This window comes from Coccinella septempunctata, chromosome 1, assembly GCF_907165205.1.
Source record: "Coccinella septempunctata chromosome 1, icCocSept1.1, whole genome shotgun sequence".
Lineage (NCBI taxonomy): Eukaryota > Metazoa > Arthropoda > Insecta > Coleoptera > Coccinellidae > Coccinella > Coccinella septempunctata.
In genome coordinates this window covers 1,059,853-1,085,342 of record NC_058189.1, presented here as the reverse complement: position 1 = coordinate 1,085,342, position 25,490 = coordinate 1,059,853, and the positions used below count along the sequence as shown (strand labels likewise).

General features: G+C 34.7%; 5 protein-coding genes across 6 annotated transcripts in view; 2 read left to right on the top strand and 3 right to left on the bottom strand.

Annotated features, from left to right (window-relative positions):
• LOC123320971 (putative ATP-dependent RNA helicase TDRD12) overlaps window positions 1-11,191 on the bottom strand; it is a 31,710-nt gene extending 20,519 nt beyond the window's left edge. Inside the window, exons 1-8 of the mRNA XM_044908475.1 lie at window positions 10,854-11,191; window positions 10,011-10,217; window positions 9,449-9,768; window positions 6,741-6,974; window positions 6,414-6,670; window positions 3,929-4,522; window positions 1,191-1,434; window positions 746-1,136 (exon numbers count right to left, since the gene is read on the bottom strand). Of these exons, the coding sequence (XP_044764410.1) occupies window positions 746-1,136; window positions 1,191-1,434; window positions 3,929-4,522; window positions 6,414-6,670; window positions 6,741-6,974; window positions 9,449-9,768; window positions 10,011-10,217; window positions 10,854-11,012 (2,406 nt within the window). The 5' untranslated portion in view covers window positions 11,013-11,191. The remainder of the gene's footprint in view (window positions 1-745; window positions 1,137-1,190; window positions 1,435-3,928; window positions 4,523-6,413; window positions 6,671-6,740; window positions 6,975-9,448; window positions 9,769-10,010; window positions 10,218-10,853) is intronic.
• A 286-nt stretch (window positions 11,192-11,477) lies between these two features.
• LOC123320986 (thioredoxin, mitochondrial-like) lies at window positions 11,478-12,415 on the top strand. The gene is made up of 3 exons (XM_044908488.1): window positions 11,478-11,771; window positions 11,852-11,975; window positions 12,028-12,415. Exons 1-3 carry the CDS (start codon window positions 11,605-11,607, stop codon window positions 12,145-12,147), a joined length of 411 nt encoding a protein of 136 aa, XP_044764423.1. The 5' UTR covers window positions 11,478-11,604; the 3' UTR covers window positions 12,148-12,415.
• Window positions 12,416-13,344: 929 nt separating this feature from the next.
• On the bottom strand, window positions 13,345-15,858 carry LOC123315151. 2 transcript variants are annotated; one of them, XM_044900747.1, is made up of 3 exons: window positions 15,769-15,858; window positions 14,799-14,923; window positions 13,345-14,742 (listed from the first exon to the last, which is right to left on the bottom strand). In XM_044900747.1, the coding sequence occupies exons 1-3, from the start codon at window positions 15,777-15,779 to the stop codon at window positions 13,637-13,639; spliced, it is 1,242 nt and encodes a 413-aa protein (XP_044756682.1). In that variant the 5' UTR covers window positions 15,780-15,858; the 3' UTR covers window positions 13,345-13,636. The 2 variants fall into 2 exon arrangements, with proteins under 2 accessions (XP_044756682.1, XP_044756674.1); XM_044900739.1 differs by having other exon boundaries at window positions 14,799-15,857.
• On the bottom strand, window positions 15,833-17,076 carry LOC123321062. Its single transcript, XM_044908570.1, has 5 exons — window positions 16,742-17,076; window positions 16,487-16,650; window positions 16,292-16,378; window positions 16,080-16,160; window positions 15,833-16,011 (listed from the first exon to the last, which is right to left on the bottom strand). Exons 1-5 carry the CDS (start codon window positions 16,822-16,824, stop codon window positions 15,833-15,835), a joined length of 594 nt encoding a protein of 197 aa, XP_044764505.1. The 5' UTR covers window positions 16,825-17,076.
• A 137-nt stretch (window positions 17,077-17,213) lies between these two features.
• Window positions 17,214-19,937, top strand: LOC123321302 (G patch domain-containing protein 1 homolog). The gene is made up of 4 exons (XM_044908776.1): window positions 17,214-17,377; window positions 17,483-17,784; window positions 17,881-18,941; window positions 18,998-19,937. The coding sequence occupies exons 1-4, from the start codon at window positions 17,314-17,316 to the stop codon at window positions 19,836-19,838; spliced, it is 2,268 nt and encodes a 755-aa protein (XP_044764711.1). The 5' UTR covers window positions 17,214-17,313; the 3' UTR covers window positions 19,839-19,937.
• Window positions 19,938-25,490: the final 5,553 nt, after the last annotated feature.

Here is a 25,490-nt window from a genome sequence, read left to right as displayed (position 1 = left end):
AAACAAGCTGATCGGACATTGTTCTTTTTATTTTCTAGTAGGCGCAGTTGCCAAATCGTAAACTCCGCACAAAGCGATTTAAATTTTAAAACCCCATATTGGAAGATTTATTTGGAATAGTTTCCGTGGTGAATTTGAAAAATTCATGAATAAAACTCATAATTATTCAGTTTAAACTTGCATATGCAGTGATAACCCAAATTGAGGAGAATTCCCCATTGAGAGAGTCTGAGATCCTGCCGACAAGATTCTTGAGGGCAAGATCCGTAGATTTTTCAATCTGGTATGCATACTGCTGAGCATTCAGGGGATGTTTTCGCAGATTCACCTCTCTGACGTGTTGTCCAGTACATTTTCGAGGGTTTTCATCACGAACTAAATCGAACTAATCGGTAGGTATGATTTAGGCTGCTACATATAAAAAACTGCATATTTACAATTTTTAGCCATTATCTTGTGAAGGGTGCTTCTAAGATATGACGTGATCTGAAGAAACTCATCATAATTTGAGCTTGCCGTTCCATTTTTGAGGTCAAATGCAGGGTGTTACATTTAAAAAAGTGTAACTTTGGTTAATATCTTTTTTTGAACATTCTGTATATATGGCAATAATTTTAAATTGTGCTTTTGAACACCATACACACACCACATGAAAAGATTTTCAAAATATCTTCCTTTACTCCCTCAAAATGAGCGCCGCGTCTGGGGTGGGCCACCCAATATAGGATGAAAGAAAAAAACTTACCAAGTTTACATATTGAAATGGATAAGTAACCAGCAACGTCCTCGGTTTGTTATGGCCCGTCCCTTCCATCAGTTTATTGGCTAGATCATAAACATCTTCGCACTCGCTAGAAGACTTTCCCAAAATAATGGCTATAGGTCCGCCCTTTTTCAAATCATTATATCTGTCCTCCTTTTCTAATAAAAATGAGCAAACAGGCGGTAGATAAGCCAAGGTCTTCCCCGATTGCTTCCTGTGAATGAAGCACACGTTCATGGAACGGGATATGGCCGGCCATATGTAAGACTGAACCTTTTTGGTTCGGATATATTTCAGCTTCTTGAGGGACCTGTGAATGACCGAATGGAACGGTGCTTCGACCACAAGATCGATAGGTTGAGGAATCAACCGGCTGAAAATAAAAATTAATAAACGATAATTCTTTCACCGAAGTAAGAATACAAACCCGTGGACTAGTATCTTGAAGCTGGCGTCCTTCTCGATTTTGGTCATAAATCTGTATTCGATAGAGGCCAATTTGACATCTTCTTTTCTCTGCTCCTTCAGCATGAGGCTCGAAGGCCTCATCTTTTGCCTCTTACATTTTTCCTCTTCGGTGAAATTTTCGCGCCCGATGTCCCAACCTTCGGATTTTGTCCAAAATTGGCATTGGTCGCAGTTGCAATACGGCTTTATTACCATTTGGGAATCTGAGTATTGAAATGACATGGTTGATATGTGGTGTTCGTTGAAACAATATTGGAAATTTTATACATTCCTATACGAAAAGAAGGGGACAGAAAAAATTTCCACCAAATTCATTTTGAAATAACTTTTTAGGGTGTGCATCAATTTTGATCATTCTGTTTTCTATTTGTAGTTATCTGCAGGAATTTCAATTGATTCTGATGGTATACAGGGTAGAACTGAAAGTTGCAATTTCCTCTAAATTTCACCCTGTGGAGGTGATTAGTGAAGCAATAATAATATAATAAACGTCGCCAAGAATGTGGATAAACGTTAATATCTATTTTCTTTGTCCTATTTCCTGCCACTTTTTTGTCGTTTTTATTAATAATAATAACAGGTCTATATTTTAACCCCAGCGAAGTCAAGCTATAAGCTTCTCCACTTAACTGAGGACCATAATCATGGTTCCTCATTCAATTTTGGAGAAAAAAAGTCTCTTGCGAAATTTCGATACACTCGATACTTTTCTCAGAATAAATAAAAACTTAGAGAATTTTATTTTTTGAAAATCTATCCCTCGAAAACAATTATCGAAGGAAAATCATAAGGGGTTGTTGTTTTCAACCACTAATAATAAAGGTACGAGATCTAAAAAACTTATGTGAGTAACATCTACTTAGTAGTATATGATATGTATAGTTTTACGACTCAGTGTTTTTTAGAACTCGTAAAAAAAATTAAAAACTGTCAACACGCCATAGCTTTCCAAAGGCTGTATCTGGGAAGGGAGGTCGATTTCGAAAACAATTTATAGGAACTACCCCTGCTTATTTTCATCGAGGAATCATCTCCCTAAGTCCTTCGCTTTTGTTTACAAACACCCTGTATATTTACGATATTAGAAGCGCCACCTCGTAGATTTTCTAAGGATTTATTGAACGATCTTCTTATCTTGTCAGTTCCAGTTCACCGGAATGTAGCATTGCATTTAGCAATGATTTTTTTTCAATATGCGGTTAGAAAAATTGCGCAAGCACTTGCCCATGTGGCGAGAATTGTATCGATTAGACTGGCCCCCACGTAGCCCCGATCTAAACCCAATTGAGCATATGTGGGACATGTTAGGGAGGCTTATTCGCAACCGTCAACCGCTTTTCTCAACTCAACATTAGAATATAAGAATGTGTTTATTTTCCATAATAGGGAATACTCCTTCTGACGAAAATGATGTATTTATTATGAAATATCTGTGACACGTCACATTTTGAAACAACCATTTCAACCGTTACCGAAAAAAAATATTTTAAGTACTTAAAAATGAAAAATATTTGAAATTTAATGCGTTTCGTTTCTAATGCACGAGTTGGCAACATCGACTGAAATATGCTTTGATAATAAAGGACAGCAAATACACTATTTTGATGAGATAGACAAAGATGGCTGTCTATCAAGTCTGCGACGAACGAGGAAGGTCGTAAGATGTTATGGGATTTTTATAGGCGGTTGCTGTTGAGGCTCACCAGTGAGTACGCGCCTTATGATGGCTATAAAACAAGAGCTCTTATTTTATAAACAAGCCATTGTTCTTTTTATTTTCTAGTAGGCGCTGTTGCCAAATCGTAAACTAGAAACGAGGCGATTTAAATTTTAAAACCTCATATTTGAAGAATGATTTTGAATAGTTTCCGCGGTGCATTTGAAAAATTCATGAACGAAACTCATAATTATTCAGTTTAAACTTGCATATGCTGTGATAACCCAAATTTATATTATTATTTTATCTGCGTATTCTTAATTTGTTATCGTCAATGTTATAAATTGCACAGTTTCTTTTGAAAAATCGTATTTCCTTTCTGAAAGGAGCTATTTACGTGAACCAAACAAGAAAATGTTAAGAGAAGATCAGGCTTCAAAAACTCATTTAAAGATCCATGATTGTGTCACTAATTAGTTACACAGGGTGTTCAGAAATTTAGAGGAAATTGCAACTTTCAGTTCTACCCTGTATAACATCAGATTCAATTAAAATTCCTGCAGACTCGACAACAGGTGATAAACTAGATGAGATAGGTTACAAATAGAGAATAAAATGATCAAAATCGATGCACTCCTTAAAGAGTTATTTTGAAATTAATTTGGTGAAAAATTACTTTTTGTCCACGAGTGCAATTTGTATGCAGCTAAAATTTTACAGAGAACTAGATAGTTTTCTGAGAAATTTATTTCAAGTGTGTTATCGGGGATAACTAGAAAATCTAAAATATTTTCTTGTTCTTGTCACTCCTGGTAATGCCTGAAGTAACAAACATCCCTGTGATCATCCTGATTTGAGATTATTTGTGTTAAAGCTTCCGAATATCGTTGATAGCCACTTCTGTTACAACCCGAAGTGACAGAAATTCGAAAATATTCAAGACTTTGAAAATAAATTTCGTAAAAATTTCTTTTGTAGTTCTCCGTATAATTTCGTGCGAAGTTGAGAAAGAAAGACCTAGCATAGTTAGTATAGCTCACCTGCCGCATTCTCATGGTTACATTTCGAATCGTTGCCAGATACCAACTCTGTTTTAATCCCATTCTCCGTTTCTTTCACTTCTTCCTCACTTTCCATACTCTCCGACGAACTCCACTTATCTTCTTTGGCAACGTTAATTCTGACCTTCTTGACCGAATCTTCTTCTTTACTTGGTGATTTGTTATCGACACTTGCAATTTGGATTTCCGAGGAAGTATTATCAGTACTCACTTTCGGAGGGTTTTTATCTATATTTATACCGCTTAAATTTTTTTGAGGTGCTCGGTCACCCATCTCCCCTACGTCTGAAGCATCAGTGGTATTACTCAGTACACTTTGAGATCTGGACACTCTTTTTTTCATCATGTTAATTCTCAAATGGGATAAATTTCTCTCCTTTGCACTTCCACTACATGCATCCTTCGAGGATTGATCACTTTCACAGTTGGAACTTGTCACTAAGTTCGTCGTGTTTTTTTTACTGCCTGAAGTAGTTGATGCATCACTAACTTTCACTTTCTTTCTATCTCTTATTCCACCGGGAAGATAGACAGCATGAGGACCTTGAAGTATCTTTGGTTCACCTATGTTCTCTGAAATTTCATTCAAATCTTTACAGTGTGGAAATTCAATGAACAACAATATAGATTATGGAATATAATGAGAAATATTCATCATGAAAGAAGAGGCAATTGATGAATGTGGCATCGAAGTACATACTTTCCATTTTATCCTGCTTTGACTATGGGTATTTGGAAATTCAACTAGTGATCAATCTACTGCATAAAACCAAAATCTAAATTTCCATTGGTGAAATTTTTGATACTTATTTAGATTTCCACGAAAAGGAAAATAAATCCAGATGATCTTTCCTGTTAGTAAACAACACATGGGAGAAGATAAAAAGATATACAATGTCGTAAAGCTATCCACACACTGAGAAGACAAGTATACTTTACATCACCTTCGGTTTTCTATCCAACACAACATCAAGAGCAATTTCTTCAAGAAAAAAAAAATATTTTGTAAAATCAGCACTCAACTTCAATGAGATAATTGAATGAGTAAACGACAAATATGAAGGCGACTGAACTGGATTCATCTGTGTCTAGACGATTTCGGAAGTAATCTTAAAATTTCGTAGCTCTCAGATAAAACTGCTTTTTATTTTTTATCTTAGGAAGTATTTATCGCAGGTGAAAAACTCAAGACGCCATTCTCACTGTGAATTATCGAGTAATTACGAAAAAATCTCAAATTTGAAAAAAAGCATTGGCGACCCATTTTTTCACCGGATTTATTCGGACAGAAGTCTGTACGGACGCCTCTGGTGAAAATAAAAAATAATAACAATGTTAACAATGCGTCAGAGACCCATAATCCATAGAATCTCTGTATCATACAATCCTCTGAGGAATAAGATCCCGAATTTATGGAACCTTTTTCTGAAACACCCTGTACAGGGTGAGTCTTTGACTTTAACAAATATTTTAACAGTAGATTCTTAAGGTCAAAAGAAACACTTTTTTCCTATACCAATTATTCCGGATCGGCCCTGATAAAAAGAAATAGCCATTTTAAGTTTTCGTAATGAACTATGCCACCCCTGGAAAAACAAAATAACCTTCAGAATAACTAGCTGAATCTGTGATACTACACATCTGTGGATCTTTTAAACAGAGTTGTATTCAGCCAAAGTACCCAATTTTGCGAATTTCACAGATATTTTCTATTTTTTAACATCAAATTACTCGAAAACGGCTCATAATACAAGAAAATATGAAGAATACTTTTATTTGACAAAACCTTCAAATATTCATTAGATAGTGTCCAACTTAGTTTTAACAGTTCGGTTCTGTGAATTTTTGGCATTTTTATGGTATGTAATGGTCATAATGAGAAAACTGGAAGATGTGGGTGATATTTTGTGTCCGACTTATCAAATAAAGGAAAACTATATTCCGTTTGTGAGACAGAACTAGAAATAACACTTTTTCAACAGCCTGTATCTTTTAAACCGAGCCGATCGGAAAAAATATCAAAGAAAAAGAGTGTTTATTTTGACCTCAAGAATCTACTGTTAAAATATATGCATGAGTCGAAGATGGAGATATTTGAACAATAAAAAAAATTGGATCTGATTTCTTTAATCCCCTAGGATAATAATCAAATGAAATTTTGGGAAAATGATAAAACCAATTCATCAAAAGCAAAATATACACTTTATTCTTAACAGAAACTTTAGTATAACTCAAAATCAGAAAAATAAATCGAAATAATGAATTTTCCATCTCGTAATCTAAAAAAAATTTTGAATTCTTTTTCCATAGGATAACAAATATATCCTTCAAAATTGAGCGAAACCTCTCAAAATATCTGAAAGGAAATTCAAACTCAAAAGTTGCATCGATTGTTGTAACCATGTCATTCATATCCATTTAATGTATTTAATATAAATAAAAAGTTAAATATGTTATTACATACCTTTCAATGGCTCATCTTTTCTATCATCACCAGCGTTTGCATTTTTTTCTTCAAGTCTTTTCATTCTTTGTTTCATAGCAGCTAACTTGCTTGTAACGGAAACTGTACTTCCGCTGACACCACTGGTCGCTTCAGAACCACTGGTCACTTCTTCAGTGCAAGATTGACCAACTTCAAGAGCCGACCTTCTCCGGTTGATCAAATTTTTCAGCCTCATAGCTCTTGAAAGTGGTTTTTCCACATTTGAAGAAGATTTTCTGTAAGTTAGAATTATTATTGGCGATTTCAAGATCAATTTTTTTGATTGAAGATCCCTTCAGAACTTACCTATTAGCTTCTATCACAGTTTCCTCCATTTCTGATTCAGTACAGCTCAAAGTCTCCATTTTCCTTATTTCAGCTTTTTTTCTCATACTCCTCATCAATTCACTTATGGGTACATCTTTCGCTGAACTTTTAGTTTCGTGGGATTGTGATTGGACATCATTTACCACAGAAATACCTCTAGACGCATTTCTCATGAAAACTTCATCCATTAAGAGTGATAAATCGAAAGAAAACCTGAAGAATCGTTAAGAGAGTGAAATTTGGATAATATTTCGTATGACATCGTCATTAATGGAAAATATTGGTAGTTTAAATATACAGGGTGAGACTTTGACTCGTACAAATACACTGCGCAAAAAATTAACGCACATTATGGAAATCTCAAATTTATTCTACAACTGAAAGTGTTTAGTTTATTGACCAAAATTCCTCCAAAAATTCACAATAAATGAAGGACCCAAAGGAGGCATAAATGCCTGTACATGGGTGGTTCCAAAAAAAAAAACACAATTATAATTGTGTTCTCAATGATAATTATTTTTATCAGAATTATGCATGCATATGTTATCCACTTTCCACGGTTTTCTTCAATACAGATGTTTTTTCCCACCAGGAATAAAAAAAGATGATATTATCAGATTTTGAATGTATTGGCTCCATTCTAAAATCAATTCTCGATCAATTCTAGTGATCAATAGTTTTTCTTTCGTTTGATTTTCTACACTCGATCGCTATGCAACGCGAAACACGCTTTTTGACCCAAGAGGAATGTGCCCAAGCGGTAGTTTTGCGAGAAGAAGGGTGGACATACACAAGAATTGCAGAAAGGTTTGGAGTTTCCCATACAAGTGTGTCCAGAATGTTGCAGCGATTCAGGGAGACAGGTATGAATGTCCGAAGACCAGGACAGGGTAGACCACGGGTAACAACTGCCATTCAAGAACGTTACTTGAGAGTTTCTTCGTTGAGACAACGGTTTGCAACCGCTCGCCTCCTTCAAATTCAGCTTGAGCAAACTCATGAGTTGCAAATTAGCACTCAGACAATAAGAAATCGCCTCAGAGAATATGATTTAAGGCCTCGTGTCGCGGCAAGAGGCCCAGCTCTTACCCCAGCCCATCGAAGGGCGCGTTTGGATTTTGCGAGAGAGCATATCCATTGGGAAGAGACCGATTGGGAAAGAGTTCTCTTTACAGATGAGTCTAGATTCTGCCTCTACCATTGTGATCGACGTTCCCTTGTATACAGACGTCCACATGAAAGATATGCTCAGTGCAATTTCCTAAATACTACTGGTTTCGGGGGAGGATCGATTAGGGTATGGGGTGGAATATCTTTGACTGCTCGCACAGACCTTGTGGTCGTTGATAATGGAGCTATGAATGCTGATAAGTTTATAAGGAACATTCTTGAAGAGCATGTAGTGCCGTTTACCCCATACATTAGTGAAAATTTCATTTTTATGGACGATAATACCAGACCTCATCGTGCGCGCATCGTTCAGGAGTACCTTGAAGAGGTTGAAGTCTCTCGAATGGAATGGCCAGCAAGAAGTCCAGATCTCATTCTGATTGAACAGGTTTGGAACAACCTCAATAGAAGGCTGAGAAGTTCAGAAAATCATCCAGCTACTCTTAATGACTTAGGAATCCAACTCGGAGAAATCTGGGAAGGATTAGATCAGAACATTTTAAGATCACTCATTTTGAGTATGAACCGTCGTTGCCGAGCTGTAATTAACGCAAGGGGTGGAAATACCAAGTATTAAATCACTTATCAGCATTTCAGTATTTTGAAAATTGTTCATTTCTCTTCTTTCACATAAGATTCGGTGAAATCCTGAATTTTTCTTCCATTTAATGTGTCTTGTTTCGATCAAAACCTTCCCGAGAGAACATAAAAAATAAGTTATAAAGTCAATGTAGAGTTAACTTTCATTAAAATTGAGATTTTCAGAATATGCGTTAATTTTTTTGCGCAGTGTATTATACCAGTAGATTCTTGAGGTCAAAAGAAACACTTTTTTCCTTTATCATTTTTTCCGAATCGGCACGGTTGAAAACGATACAGGCTGTTAAAAAACCATAAAAAAATGTTATTTTTAGTTCTCTCACAAATGGTTCTATCGAATGGAATGAATTTCGGAATATAGTTTTTCATTTATTTGATGAATCTTTCTCGAACACAAGATATCACCCACATCTTCCAATCTTCTTATTACGACCATCATGTACCATAAAAATACCAAAAATTCAAAGAACCAAACTCTTGAAACTAAGTTGGACGCTATCTAATGAATATTTGAACGTTTTGTCAACTAAAAGTATTCTTCATATTTTCTTGTAATATGAGCCATTTTCGAATAATCTGGTGTTAAAAAAAAAATTCTGTGAAATGCAAAAAAATTGGGTACTTGGCTGAATACAACTCTGTGTAAAAGATCCACAGATCTTGTTTTTCTTAAGGGAATTTTGTTAGTCCAGGGGTGGCACAGCTCATTATGAAAACTTAAAATGGCTATAACTTCTCATCAGGGCCGGATGGGAAAAAATAGTATAGGAAAAAAGTGTTTCTTTTGACTGAAAACCTTCTGTTAAAATATTTGTACAAGTCAAAGACGCACCCTTTATATTGACGAAACTCCTAAATCACAGGATATCCTATATAGGATGTGGCAGTAGTTGGAAACATGGTTTCTTTGAACTCACCTGCTGTCTTCATGCTTTTTACTCGCCGCTCTCAAAGCTGCTAAGTGAAAAACTTTATCACTGACTCTGTTAGATTCAACTTTGGAAAAAAGTTCCGCGTCTTCTACCATCAGTTTTTTATCAATCAGAGATTTGGTTAGAGAAGTGGTTTCACCATCCTTTTTATACAAAATATCACCGAATAGTATACCGTTCACCTCCTTGTGTATCTTGAAGAATAACTGATAGTTACCCATGAACTGGAGAGCATTCAATGTTGCTCCAGCATTTGGAAGTGGATTTCTGTGTTGATCTATTGAATTTTTCTCAATATTCAAATCCTAGAAGAAATTTTAATGAAAATATCCATTCGTCAAGTTAGTATCATTGAATTTGTGAAATTCGATTCTATTTATGTAGAATTACCAAGTTTCATCAAATCTTTTCCAGAAAACTCAATTAAAAGAACAATGGGATCAGAGAGAGGCAACAGAGTGTATTTTTTAACTTGGTATCTAAATATCTTATATAAACTATAGGCCTTAGAAGTTTCGGAATGAAAAGTTTGTTGCATAGAACTCACCTCATTTAAAAATACAACATTCCATAAACTTGCTTGATGAACTAATGGAGGATACCTATCCAGATTAAACTTTGGATTCAATTTATAGACTGTGCTACTATGCTCCAGATGCCCATAATCAATAAGCCAAACTTCATACTTGCTATCTTCAAGTTTTTCCTCTATTATAGCTCGTTTGCAAATGAGATTTTTTTTTACCATAACAAGCTGAAAATAAAAATGTACAAATTTGGCAGGTGAGAAAAAATGAGGATCAATCTAAATCAATGAACTCAATCAGAAAAACAATTTAATGCATTTTTCAATGCTATAAAGTCAGATTTGGAAATGAAAATACTGACACAATTGAATAGGGAAGAAAAGTTTAAAAAATGCTTTTCCTGCAGAAGATTGAGGTGCAATTGTTTATTTAAATATTAACCCTGCATTCTGAACAACAAAAATATGACTATCATTGAATGATAAACTTGTGAAGCTTGAAACAATTTTCAGGTAATTTTATTAGCATCATTATATTGCATATTCATTAGTAAATATTCATAAAATTGATAAGCAGTGAGGATCAATTAGGTATCTAAAGTGAAAATATAACATTCAGTGATGATTTTATTCGATTTAATATGAAGAACTGTATTTAAGAAAATATTTCATTGAAACATTCCTCTCAAGTCGAACGAACATGAAAGGAACTAAAGTAGAAATCGATATGAAAAGTAATATTATTTCTGAGAAAGTAAAACTTAACTGAACAAAGTTAAAGGGTATATGAAAACCTTGATGTTAAAATAATGATTGAAATTGTACAACTGTTTTTCTATAAGGAATTTTTAAAACTATACTCACTTCTCCAATTTCGAAATTTTCATCCTTAGGTTGTAAACGATTACATTCTTTAGAGAGATCATTTTGTAACTGGAGCCTCTTCTTGATGTCTCTCCTCCAAAATATCCAAAAGAGATGGGGATGCAAAAATATTGGAATTTCTATTTCCCTTATATCCATCTTTTAACATTAAATTATTAAATCTGATACGGGTTCGGCACAACACAGTTATCCAGTTTTAATTCAATTTTATCACATAAAACCAAAAATTCGACACAAAAATGGTTCCTCTTTGGTAAAAATTTCATATTTTGAATAACCTGTACTCAACAAAGAGGTTAATTTAATCTTCGGTAAAAGAGGTTACCCGTCTGTTCCGATATTCCTGAATAGTACTGTCAGTATTTCAGAAACGATGCCTATTGGCCCAGTCGTTCGAGTTCTATTGTTATTCGATTGCGGGCCAGTACTAACAGCAATATCGGAACAGGCCCTACATGATACATCCATAGAGTAGTTTGGAAGTTTTTCTTTTCATGTGTTCGTTTTTTTCTTTGTCATAACCAGAGATATATCTCTGGTCATAACCTCTCCAACTCTAGTTTTCTGTGGTTAGCATTTTCATTTTCATCATCTTTTTCTCTCTGCTTTTCTCCTTTCTCCTAATTCTCCCTCCCATCCTGCTGCAGGATATGCGCGAAAACAGAAAAGGATATCAATCAATCAAAATCCTACATTGAAATAAGGAAGAGGTCACATACTCAAGTTTTCCATGATGCAGACGGCTAGAAAAATATTTCCCAGAGCAGTAGTGACATTCTCAAGAACCCTCCAAACATCTTCATGCGTGAAGAAATCTTTTAAAGTTCAAGATGACCAGGACTTCATGGAGAAAGTGGAAAATAGCAAGAAGCCAGTAATTGTTGACTTTTTTGCTACGTTAGTACTTAATTTCCCATAAGCAAAAAATAATATTTTTATAATAATCATTCATTTCTTGATTGTAAATCGTATTCCAGTTGGTGTGGACCATGTAGAGCATTGGAACCTAGATTAGAAAATGTAGTTGCAAAACGTAGTGATAAAATAACCTTAGCAAAGGTTGATGTAGATTCGTTGGGAGAGTTGGCTGCAAAATATGAGGTATGTATCATGTTCAAATTCGATTTTTTTATAACTTATTTGTTTTTTTGAGGTTGGGACTATTCCTGCATTGGTGATTTTCAAAAATGGCAAAGTAGAAAGCAGACTTGTTGGTCTACAAGATGAAGATAAATTGGGTAACTGGTTAGATGCTACTCTAGAGGAAAAATAAATGTATAATATGTATACAACACAAGATGAAAATATATAAAAGATAACAAATTATGTGAATTAAAATGTTTGTTAGAAATTCATTACACTGAGCTAGTCACACATACTTTCAAGAATTATTTTTTGTTGAAAATTTTTCTGTTCTTGTTATGTATATTGAATCTTTCCTATGTTTGTATATTTGAATTATTTTGGTTGAGAACATTGTGAACTATATGACAAAATTTATGAAATTTGTGTGTGGAAGTAATAAAAATAGTCAATGTCGACATTGATTAAATGAGGTTGCCTCATTCTTACTAAGTAAATAATGTATGTTTTGTATATGAAAGAATTCAATATCATATTTGAAATGATACATATATTTTATATACGAAACGTGAATAGTGAAGTAGTAAAAAATACATCACGAAAAATAAAGTATATTTTCTCTCGGAATCAAACTCTAGCAATTCGACGTCCATATACAACTGATTTTATTCTACTCATATCAATCGATAAAATTTTCGAAGTAGAATCTCATATTTTCCATTTCTCGTGAACTCAGTTTTGACAGTTTTTCCAAAGAGGAAAAGTTTTTTCCTCTGTCATGGAGTTGCAGAACCACAGAACATCAACTCTTTGACGCTTTGGTTCATTCATTGCACTCAGTCATAGTTTGTCTATGACTCAGATTATCTCTGATTGTACTCAATAAAGAAAATTAATACAAAGATATCTATGGTTTAATGGGATCATTGGCTGCCCTACATGAACTTATTTGATGTTTTTGATTGAATGTGATGTTTTGATCGAATGAAAAATATTAGTATTCTGTGGTTTTGATTATGCACAGACAGAGACAACCGAGACCGTCAACCTCAAACAAAATCTATGTCCGATCTTATCATCCATCTCTTTCTAACTTTTGACGAGTTGTATAGTAGGTGGCGCTTGAATCGAGGGAACAAACGAATAGCGGGAAATTTGAATTTCTCTTATTCATTAGAGCATCCAATAATTATTCTATGTTTGCAAACATGATGAAGAAACTTTCACTTTTGATTTTTTCATTTTGCTCTTCAAAATATTAGAGGCAAATATTGGATTATTAAAAAAAAAATGAAGAAAATCAAAAGAGAGAGTTTCTTCCATCATGTACAAAATTGTGGTTTCATTTCAACTTGGAGGAATCGAGTAACACTTCAGATAAAGGACTTAATTTTTTATTTAACAATAATTATAACAACAATAAGTCTGCCTTGCTAACAAGAAAGGTCCTATCTGCAGAATGTGATGGACATAATGCAATATCTCCTAATCGGGAATAGTTCTGTTCGTCAACATTATATCTAAATGAAAACATGGAGAGTTTGTTGAAATACTATCTGTTATACAATGAAAAAAAACAGAAACCCCGGATTTTCTCAAAACTTAAATTCTACAGATAGGACCTTTCATGTTAGGACAGCAGAATTTTAACAACAATAATTATAACAACATATGCTTCATTACTGATGCAATATCTTTTTTAATTTTTTGTTCATGCTTCTTGTTTTAGCTTCCGTTTTCACCTCTTCACACTTCCTTCTGCACCACCATGGAATGCCAATCCTACAGAGAGCAGCTGTCGTTATGTCCCTTATGTGACTTTTATGTTCAGAACATGCAAGATGATCAAAGTTCATGGTAGACAGTACCGCAAGTGCAGTCACTTTTACTTTAGGATGGGAAGGGGATTCATCCAAAAATTCCTCCAACACTGTTATTCCGCAACCTATAGAAACAGTGTAGCTTTCACTTGGGTACAGTAATACCGATCTTTGATCAGACCACTCTTTATTCATTATAAATAAATTTTGTGGCTCTAAATCTGAAGCTGTGAGCATAGAATCACATAAGGAACAGCATATGTGTTTTTTCACCACCTTAAGAATGGCTCCAGCCACATATGCCACAGACAGGATCTTGGGGCTTCCAGAAGAAACTTCTCCCGCAATTTCAGCAGACAATACCTCTACTGATATTTGCGGTGCTTCATTAGTCAGAGAAGCCTCTTCTACAGTTTCCCTTTCCAAACTTTGAGGGGGAATATTGAGGAATGACTTCAAATTACAGACAAGTTCATTGTCGTCCTTCTCACAATTTCTCCCACGAAAGCTTTGGCTTACCAATCCATTTAGAAGTTGAGTTTTCAAACTTCCAATGAATTGCTGAACTGTAGGATTGTCATTGCATCCACAACCATACCTAATTTGTCCAAACAGGTTCTCCAATGGATCTTGATTGAGAGTTCTTGTTTTGAGGGATTTGAAACCCAATTCCCTCAAATACTCCCAGAGCCCTTGAACAGCTTTGATCGATTGGAGCCAACCTGTTTGGGAAGGTGGCATGGATTGTTTCAGGGTGCCAGTTTTGGTGTATCGAATGAAGCTCCACTTTTTAATCCTTTGTGATTCCTCCTCCCAATATTGGATGTGGGGTGAGCGGACACTCAATGGACCCTTCAGCTCTTTCCCAAAGGGACCATCATCTGACTTGCCATTCATACTGTCAAACAGTGTGTCCACCTCTTTTATGAAGGAAGCAGTCCCAATGGCCTCGGGGTTCATTTGCCCTGAAAAAAAATATAAATGTAAAACGTATCAAGTTAGACCAGAAAAAATATATTACCTGCACTAATCAAGGAAAATATGTATGCTGCAACTGTGTGGCTCATTACTTTGGCAGCTATATTCACCTTCATTGCATACTGCAATATGGGTTTCAGGTATGTGGCTTTTATTTTCCATAAAGTCCTGAAAACGATTGTATTTCTATTATCTATTTCGTAAGCTGCAATGACATCCTGAAATTTGGCAACTTTATTCAAGATGGTTTCGCCAATGGTTACAGGAAGACTAACATTGTGCTTACGAAATAGAGAATAGGTACATTTCAATAAGTGAGGTGGATCAAACATGCAATGAACTTTTGAGTTTTCAAAAAAAAAGAAAGGTGTTTCTTTAGTAGCACCAAGTTCTTTGATGCACCTCACATTACTTGTACCCATATCACAGACTGTAACAGCAACGTCCACTTTGGCAACATGTTTTGCTGCAGAGAGAACTTCTAATAGACATTTTTTCAACTCTGCAGCATTACAACCCCTATGGCTGAAATAGTAGGCCACTGGCTGCTTCCAATTTTTACCCAACCCTACCAGCATGAACACTAACGCTTTTGTGGCAAGCCTTTTACTGAAATTAGTATCTCCAAAATCCTCAAAACCAAGGATTTTGTCTTCCCCCATATCATACTGGACACCTTCTTTGATGTCCATTTCATCAAATAAAAGGGCACAGCATCTCTGATGTATGTCCTTGGGGAGATTCTCATTCAGTTGATTGAAAATGCTTTCGTTGATTCCAACTTTGAACGGAACCATTTTCAACAACTTTAATATTGTGTTTTTGCTTGGTAGGGCCGCAAATTTTCTGAGGAGGTTATAGCACCGGGGACTCCTCTTGAAAAGGGAAAGAGCAATGATTTTGTCATCAAGGGTCCATCTTCGTGCATTGGCACTCTTTGCTTTAAAATTCCTGATTTGGGATAGCATAAAATTAGCCGTCACTGACGGCATGTCCTTAAAAAGGTTCCTTACCACTCCCTCATCAGATAGGTTCGTGATACTATTGATGGTGTGGTTTCTCTTTTTACACAGAGCTTTAACTTTGCGTAGTTGGTCTTCCTTTTTCCGATATAAGAACAACCAACTTCATCTTTCTAGGGGTAGAATTTGATAAGGTAAAATTATCAATATTACGGAATATCTTCGCCCTAGACCTCCCATGTGGTGTACTTGGGCATGCTGATGAAGATGCGCTAGGGGTAGGATCTTGTGCATCTAAAAATACAACAACAAAAAATGACATCAGTTTGTTGGAAAAAAATTTTTGCAAATAAATATAATACCTGATGAAGGAATTGTTGAAGTCCTAGATGCAAATTCCTTTTCATTCGAAGAAGGTATAGTGTTTCCCTCTTTAGCTAGAACTGAATGAAAGAACATTAAAATTGTACATTATAAGTGAATAAACTATCGTATTGAAATTAAAATATAATGGACAGAGTAAAAGAATATCATTAGTTATTTCAAAGGAAATATTTGCAGATAAAAACTGTACCTGATGAAGATAATGTTGAAGAACTAGATTCAACTGGAAATACGTCTTCAATTACAGAAGGCATAGTGTCTCCCTCTTTTGCTAGAACTAAATGGTAGTGCATTAGAATGGTACCTTAAGAGTGAATAACCTATTTACTAATGGTATGATATAATCTTGTAGATAAATAGCTATATTACTGAAACATAATAATACCTGGAAATGAAGGAATTACCCATGCTATAGGAATAGCATCTCTCTTCAGTTTTAATAACCTCAAGTCCATGTAAGCTTCGTTGCTGAAATGCTTATCACAAATTCGATGGTGTTTTTTAAATTGGGTGTTTTTGAAACCTAGAATTTTCATCCACGATTCACATCTACAAAATAAAATATGGATTTTACCTGGATTCACTTTAAACAATGCCTTTATTGAAATCTGCTTTTGAATGAGATAATTTTTACTCTTACCTTCCTGGATTTGATGGAAAACAAAATAATTTCTTCACTTCGAACTCGGTGTCTCCACAGACTATACAACTTTTTGCAGCCATACTCGAACTCACTTTGTATTATAAAAAAAGGAAAACTTATTCAGCGTACTGCGACCCAAACTGCAAGAAGTTTGAATTTGAAAAGGTTTGTTGTTGTTGTTGTTTGTTTACACGTGGTGAGGTTATTTCTGTAAGTGCCATTGCGCATGTTTTTTCTTTTTCTTTATTCTATTTCACACCAAATTTCGAATTCCCCAGAAGTCGAACGTAGCTCCACCTAGGGCTAGACTCAAGTAAAGTGCAACAAAGATAGACTTATGCCATTTCAACTAAATAGAGAGAGATGCAAGAGGGTTCTTAAAATCGGACAAATTTCTACTTGAGGTTGACGGTCTCGGTTGTCTCTGTGCACAGATAACATTTTTTTGAGGTTGCGATTTTTTGAGAAGTGAATTTATCTATGATTGTTACTAATGTTACTTCCCAAATGGAAACTTCTTAATTTATAATTTATTAAAATAACAATCCATTCATTTGAAGTGTTGAAGGATGTCTGATAACGAAGAGGAAAATTTCTGCTTTTACGGCAAACCGCTTGATCCATACGATGAAGGTTGACATATTATTATTATCTTATTAGTGTGCATAATTACCTTATTATTATCCTATTGTAATTAAGATTTGAACATTTGGTAAACATTTAACTGTTGATTTTCAGATGCCTTTCCCAAGAAAAGGCCCATCACGGTGGAGGAACAAATTGCTACTGATTCTCAAGGTAGAAGAAGATTCCATGGAGCCTTTACTGGGGGATTTTCAGCAGGATTCTTCAATACTGTGGGATCCTTAGAAGGTTGGACCCCTAGTGAATTCAAAAGTAGTCGGGGGGATAAACAAAAACATGTTACACGAAACCCTGAAGATTTTATGGATGATGAAGATATGGACGAATTTGGATTTGCTCCCCAATCCATACGTGCTACGAAGGATTATGATACTAGTAAAAAAAGGAAGCGAAAGGTTAGTGTCAAGTCAACTTAGGAATTAACTGAGATGAATGTAGGAAAATTCTTTGAGGCTGTATAAGCTACCTTCTGACATAAATAAAATTTTCAGGTGTTTTCCGAAGGACCAATTCCTGGAGAACCAGTTCTGCATACTTTATTAACTGCAGGTAATGAAACAGTTGGCTATCTCCTCTTGAAGAACATAGGAATGAAAGAAAAAATAAAAACTAGAGATGAAGAATGCTCCACCAACAGAACGTATGGCTGTGAAATGCCCAAAACCTCTTCTCTTCCAGAAAAATTAGATACTAGCGATTATGAATTACCAGAATTTTACAATAAATTTTTAATGAATCCTAAGAATGATACATTTAGTTTAGGTTACGTTGGTCTGGATAAGAGCCAATTTAACTTATTCAAAAGCTCTGATTTAATAGTTCAAGAAAAAAATAAAAAATTATCTATACGAGGACAAGCTTTTGGCGTTGGGGCATTTGAAAATGATGATGATGACATATATGCTAAAGAAGATATGTCAAATTATGATTTTGAACTCACTAAAGAAAGAGTGAAATCTGTTAATAACTTGAATAATCCTACAGAAAAAGTTTTCAATACATTTTTGAAGGCTAAAGTGAATACTTTTAGAAGAGAAATATACCCTCCTCCAGTTATACCTAAAAGTTTCACTGGAAAGCATAAAGTTAAAAAGTCCAGATTTGAACCTATAGCAACACCTGAAGCAGATAAAATCAGTCGAAGTAAGATCGATCCAACCCATCGTGCTGAACTACTTGGTGAAGAAACTAATGAAAAGTACACCGCATCAAAAAGTGTAAAATCTCATAGCAATTATGTGGATGAAAAATATATAAAAAAAGAAGAACCAAGTGAAACAGGGAAAAATATGAATGTACCCGGTGATATCCCTAAAAAAACTGGGTTTGATCCAAGTAGTCTTTGGAATGATCGTTTTGTAACCGGCGCACAAGATGACGAAGCAACAAACATATTGGCCCCTGTTAAAAAATACGAAAGTGACCATTACAGTAAGGAGATGAGAGATGCAGCGAAACTGAAGATGTTTGGGCCTCTTACGAGAATTTCTGAAGATTGGCAGCCATGTTCATTACTGTGTAAGAGGTTCAACGTTCCGGAGCCCTTAGCTGAGTAAGTAAAATTGATTTTTTATAGTTATATTTTTTCTTTATAATTGAATTTTTCAGTAAACCACGTGCCACGCAGAACAGAATTAAAATGAAGAATCTCATTTTCGAATATCAGAAACATCACGAAGAAAATGTTGCGTTCAAATCTGGCTTGACTCAAGTAGCCCCCGAACCACCTGAATTGATTACAATTGATGATATCCCAACTGAAAGTAAATCTCAAGACTCGGAAAACGTAGATGATCCTAAAATATCAGAGACACAAGTTGCGGAAGTAAAACAAGAAGTTGTGGAAACGGATGATAATAATGAAAAAATACAACAATTAAAAACCGAACAAAACGATAAAGTACCAGATGTGACGGATCGACTGAATATTGAAGAAAAAGGGGATTTATTCAGGGCGGTTTTCCTGAGTAGTAGCGAGTCTGAAGATGAAGAAGACAGTAATGAAAACGTAGAGGAAAGAGATGATACGTCTGATAAAAGAGAACTTGAATTGAAGTCGAATATGTTGGGTGAAGATTTGCAGTTACCGAAAATTAAACCTCTCAAGGAGGGAATTCTTTCCGGACTCAATTTCAAGAGCGTCCACACTTTCACGAAACCATTGGTTGAAAATAAAGAGGCTACAGCTGAAACTACTACTCCGACAACTGATGGCTCTAGCACCAACGAGTCAAATCTATACGGACCGAAACTGCCTGAAACTCTGCAAATTCGTAATATTATTGCAAGTGCGACTAGCAGTTCGAGCTTGAAAAAATATTCTGAAAGTAGCAGTGACGAGTGGGTGGAGAAGGATGATGTTGAAAAACCAAAAAAGAAGAAGAAGAAACAGAAAAAACATAAATCTTCTCACAAAAAGAAACATAAGCACTCAAAAAAAAATAGCTAGTGAGAGTATGGTGTTTCTATTATGATGATGTGAAATAATTACTTTAATGGCTGTGATTAAACCTAGGATAGTTGTAAATAAATAATCAACTAAATCTGATGTAGTTTGATTTCTGCGTTGATTGAGAGTAAAAAAATCACTTCATTGATATTCTATGCGTAGTGCTTAGCTCCTACCATACTGTTTGGTCATTTTTATAGAGTTAGGTTAGCTAACTGGCGACAATTGGGAATTTAGCAAGAATATGGCGGCTTAGAAGCATAGTTTTCAATGCTATGATCTCTAATTCGGAATGCGGATTGACTCACGTCACGTGACAAAATCCGCCATATTCTTGCTAAAACGATGAAAATCGAGACCACAATTGTCGCCACTGTGTTTGATAGAGTCAGTGTAGTTTGGCCTATTTCTTGTGTTTGCCACATTTGACAATGAGATGGCGCTGAAAACAAACTGTCAATACAGAAAACTTGTTTGATAACAGTTTTCTGTTTTTCAATTAAAGGGCGCGAAATTCGAATTCTATTCCTTGTATTCGAATACCGACTTTGTGGAGACCAGAAAACAAAAAACAAACATCCTGAACGACCAAACAAAAGAATGGATATTTTTGTGTCCAGGATGTTAGGTTTCATCAGAACATTGTTTGGAATCATTTGATATCAATGAAATAGGCTGTCGGATGTGTCATATTCTTATTTCAATTTATAAAAAAAAATTACAAACATTTTAAATTATCGACGAAAAATAGAGCCTCGAATAGAACACAATAGTTTATGGTGATCTGTTTTATGCCAAAGGGCTTATTTCTAGACATGTACCCGGAGCACACAGTACTCCGCCGTCACGTACTGCTTGTACCACGGTGTAGGATTCTACAGAGTAAGTGAGGCTTGTGGTTCAGTCTTGTGTGGGCAGATGGCGCATCGTGGTCCCCTTTCTCGCTTAAAGACTCCATCCTCCGGCTAAGATGTGTTACACTGCACTGTACTGATGAGGAACAATCATCACGAAACCGGTCTAGAGATTGAGTATACAGGGTGATTCATAACTGTTGGTACATAGGCTAAGGGCAGATTGTTTGGACCAAATATACCTCAATAAAATATTGCTGTGGAAAAAGATAGAGGACGTTAAAGTTGAATTTTTTTTTCGTTTTTGGCTAATAATTTCACTGTATATTTTCTGATCCGTTTTTGAGAAAAACACAATTGAACAGTTCAGAGCATTGGAAGGGGATTTGAAGTAACGATTTATTTATTTTATTTATTTATTTCGACGATAATGCATAATTAAATACAATGTAACATAAAAATAATGAACTTGAATTCAACTCTCCTCCAACTTCTATGCCTTTTCTAATTCTTTTAATAAAGGACTTTCGAACTTCGAAGAAAATATTATTCTGTCCCCTTATAAAAAATTCAACTTTCACGCCCTCTATCTTTTTTCACAGCAATATTTTATTGAGGTATATTTGGTCCTATCGCCATTTATGAATCACCCTGTATATGTTTCAGCCTCTCTGGGAATTCCTTCGCTGATTCATGAATAGAACACACAATTTTACGAATTGCATTGTGAGTTGCATGTTACGAGTTTCAATACTTATATTTCCATTTTCCTTAGTAAAGTGGAAAACTTAATTTCGGAAAATCCATTTTATTTGTTCCACAGTTCTTCACCTTGAAATAATTTTCGAATGAAATTTTGAGGTTTTCACCAAGAAATTAGACAAAAAAATTTAAGAATTAACAACTGGAAGGAGCTAGATTAACAAAAGGCAGTTCTAGATAGAGAAACTAGATAGACAAAAGGCGGTACGATAATCAAAACATTCAAAACCCCTTTGATAAAAATGGCGATCTTTAAAATTCCATATGTTTCTACAAATGGCCCTCAAATTAATATTTTAATCAGTATTAAAGTCTTGGTAACACATTTGAAACACAGATGGCACTCATATCACTTTAGTAGCTTCGTTTCCCATCTTTCTACTCTATAATATTTGAACCTAAGATTAAGATTAATTGCCTTGACCCTGCCACTTGAAAGGAAAGGGCACTCAGAAAGTGTGAAATGTTTGTAACACCCCAATATCACTTGGCCTGTTTCATTCTACTAGTCTTATATTGCGATGTATTTATCAATAAAGGAATTTGTTTTTAACGAATTTTTATATTTATTTCCTTTTTTCTATACATTATTCGTAAAAAAAGTAATTGTTCATATGACTTTCTATACCTATACCTGTCATCTCGATGTATGATACGCCCCTGTAATTGTAGGCAGCATTGTGAACTGATCGAATTTCAAGTCTCGCGACGGCAAAATGTTTCACAATCCTCTTTAATATGGAAAATATATGGACTTTATTTTTCAAACCTGCAAGGTTTCGACAAATTGCGATCATTCCACGCCGGAAATGTAGTAATTGCAGTACGAACATTGAAATTTTCGCACTGGCATCATAACTTTTACAGAATGGTGTAATATTATACCCTCCGATTGTTGATGAAAGGAATTTGTCGATTATGAGAATTCCCAGGTTCATTCTGTAGTATTGATCTCGAGCAGAAGTTCAAATGTCAAACGGTCATCGCTAAACTAGGCGAAATAAAGTAGAAAGTGAAAAATGGAAAATTATGATTTGGCATTTCCAATAATGAACCTCAGAGTCGAACACAATAAAAATCTTAACTTATCTCCCCTAAATTTCGCACTTTATATTTGGACATGTGTACCTACTCTGAATGAAAAAAAATAAAAAAAATTATGTGACCAATGTCCGGTGCACAGATCTTCTGTCACTATATTAAGAAAAACATAATTTAATTTGGTGCAAAACTCTTGTGACGCCAATTGAAATATTGGAAAATTAGGCCAAGAAAGATGAAAAAGAATCTGGAGCTAAGATCTAACTTACCTATAATTAATGCAATCCTACAAAATACGAGACTTCTTAGCGTATACTATAGGTACTTAATTTTATCTCAATTAGTTTTCTAGCGATTGGGATTTCAAACCCCTTTTGCTACTTTTTACAAGAAATGCCTTCCTTCTGGTTATAAATTATTTAACTCATCTAGTCCCTCGGAAAAATAACAATAAGTATTTTCATTTAAGTTTGCAACATTTTGAGGTTCAAATGAAAAAAACAACAGTCGCGAGCCAAGAAGCAAAAGAAATAAAAAAATAATCATTATTATTTATTCAATTTCTAAAATGTCAGCCGTTTTTTCGTATTTTTTTTTGGCCATTGACTTATAACATACCTATTTAGTTATTCCCAAACATAAAATTACAAAATTGTTGTTTTGTTCGCTGAATCTTTGTTTTATTTGATTTTTCTCCTCTTCATTCATTGATTTTCATCTTTTATATCTTTGTTTTTTAATTTTCAATTATTTAAATAAAATCCTGGCTGCGCCACTGTATATACACACTATACATAGGTACAGCAAAAATTATAATAAACATAAACATCCACTGACTAGCAGACCACCATCACCCAAAATACCTTTTAACAGAAATACAATTTCGTCGAGAAAAAGTAGAAGTTGGCCATGGTGAAGAATACACCCTAGCGCCATCTGACAGGAAACGAGGACCAACTAAATCCACTTTCCTAACTCTCAGAGTGAAGATGGCACTAGGGTGTATTCCTTCACCATACGTACTACTGATATCGAATAAAGGGGCCATCAATTCATTCCATGTTGGTATTTTCGTCGAGGAATGAATTGAGTTGCTCAGAGTCCGAAACCATGATTCTGCATCTACTCTTTTTCGACGAAATAGTATTTCTTTTAATAGATGTGTAGTTTTGCTACTTCTATTTGCATCGTAACATTCGTTTATGTTAACAATAATCAGCAGATGTAATGTATCTAAATTAATATGTCGTTTATTCCTCACTTGTCAGATGGAGCGATCAATTTATGATACATAATAATACATATTTTGATAATCTTAGAAGTAAGAAGTAACAATCCTAAATATCTTTACTGAAATGAAATTGTTAATCAATAATAATATTTTTATATTGTTTTGTTCATTATAATTATCTTTACTTCGAGTACTGTACTTACTCCCCCAGAAGCCCAAAGTCAAATGTAAATGGAAGAAATTTTTTTTCATTATTATTCATTCAAAAATAAATTCAAAAGAGGGTTAGGTATACTTTATGCCCTGCATTCAGGGTTGAATATTCTATGAGCATATAAACATCCCAATTCTCAGTGAGGGTGAAACTTACGATAACAGTTATTCAGATAACCGTAAACTTGCCGATATTCTTTGAAGTTTGAAGTATTGAACTGTCTTCTTATCTTTTATCCGTATAGGGTACGGAATAAGATAATAATATTCACGAGCCTCTTTTATTTGTTCAGGATTTCGTCCCTTGTAATTTTGCGTGTGGTCCATTGAAACCCAAGAAATGGGTTTTGGAATAGCGATTAATAAAATGGCATTAGCTGTTTATGATATATTCTCTTTCACGAGACACGAATGCTTTCTGCAAATAGTAAAGATACCTACCTGCAAACTAATTTTGTTCCGATTATCCAGTTTGGAGACTTAATCCCTATTGAAATTTATTGTTATTATTTAAAAAAATCATGTTCGATGTGCATCCAATCTGAAATGTTGCATTTGTTTTTCGATAATAGTAAAACTTTACGAAATAGCGGCCCCAACTCATGCAAAGAGCCGAATAATGAGTTGAAAAAAAAAAAAGAAAAAAAAAAAAGAAGATGGGCCATGATTTTAAACCGAACCGATTCGGAAAAATTGGTAAGGGAAAAAGTGTTTTTTTTTACCTCAAGAATGTACTCTTGAAATATTTGTACCAGTCAAAACCAATTCTTCAGGAGTAAAAAAAGTTTGCACATTTCATGCTGGCCTCTTTTAAAAACATATAAGCGCGCCAGCGGTCCCATCTTGACCGATGGTTCCCAAAATGGTTTGATTTATGTGCGGTGTAACCTATAATGATGCCATCAAAAGCATCGATTTTATTAACTGCAATCGATGAACCTTAATATGCGGTAAAGTATATTGTTCTACTCGAAATAACAGGAGTGAGAGGACTAGTTCTGAAACACCGTATAATTATCATATAAATAGGTTTTTGAAAAGTGCCTCCTCAATTATCGAATTAGAGATACATATTCTAGAGATACGAAAGTTAGTTACGCCTAGCACCTTTATCACCTTTATAAGCTGTGGTATTTCCTACAGGGTGATTGATACCACCGTATAACTTTTTTTTTATCACTGTGTAGAAACAAAGTTTCATACAAAAGTTTTATGACTGAAAATGAATTAAAAAAAACTTCTATTCATTTATACAGTGTGATTCACCAAGTTCGGACGTGATCCCACTTCCTTAAATCCAATTTCTTTTATTTAATCTCTTCATTGTTCTGGAAAATTAGAAAATTCTATATCTGATATACAGAATATACTGCACTCACTGGGAAAAGGGTTTTTACTGGGGTTTTCCCCTAAGCTCTTATATCATACGCCAAATATGGTTTTCCGTTAAGCTTACCATTTTAGGAATAGGTTTTTAAATTCATTTCAGGCCTTGAATGTTTCGATTAAAATGAAGACCACCTGCAAGGGTATCCAAGGGACAAATTCAGG

Coding starts and splice junctions, on each gene's coding strand:
- LOC123320986 (XM_044908488.1), top strand. CDS start 11,605: ATGATGCAGACGGCTAGAAAAATATTTCCCAGAGCAGTAGTGACATTC. Junction 11,772..11,851: donor ATTGTTGACTTTTTTGCTAC/GTTAGTACTTAA, acceptor ATCGTATTCCAG/TTGGTGTGGACCATGTAGAG. Junction 11,976..12,027: donor AGTTGGCTGCAAAATATGAG/GTATGTATCATG, acceptor TGTTTTTTTGAG/GTTGGGACTATTCCTGCATT.
- LOC123315151 (XM_044900739.1), bottom strand. CDS start 15,747: ATGCCGTCAGTGACGGCTAATTTTATGCTATCCCAAATCAGGAATTTT. Junction 14,743..14,798: donor ATTTTCCTTGATTAGTGCAG/GTAATATATTTT, acceptor ATTTTTTTTCAG/GGCAAATGAACCCCGAGGCC.
- LOC123321062 (XM_044908570.1), bottom strand. CDS start 16,824: ATGGCTGCAAAAAGTTGTATAGTCTGTGGAGACACCGAGTTCGAAGTG. Junction 16,379..16,486: donor GGTAATTCCTTCATTTCCAG/GTATTATTATGT, acceptor ACTACCATTTAG/TTCTAGCAAAAGAGGGAGAC. Junction 16,161..16,291: donor TTCAACATTATCTTCATCAG/GTACAGTTTTTA, acceptor TCTTTCATTCAG/TTCTAGCTAAAGAGGGAAAC.
- LOC123321302 (XM_044908776.1), top strand. CDS start 17,314: ATGTCTGATAACGAAGAGGAAAATTTCTGCTTTTACGGCAAACCGCTT. Junction 17,378..17,482: donor GCTTGATCCATACGATGAAG/GTTGACATATTA, acceptor GTTGATTTTCAG/ATGCCTTTCCCAAGAAAAGG. Junction 17,785..17,880: donor GTAAAAAAAGGAAGCGAAAG/GTTAGTGTCAAG, acceptor TAAAATTTTCAG/GTGTTTTCCGAAGGACCAAT.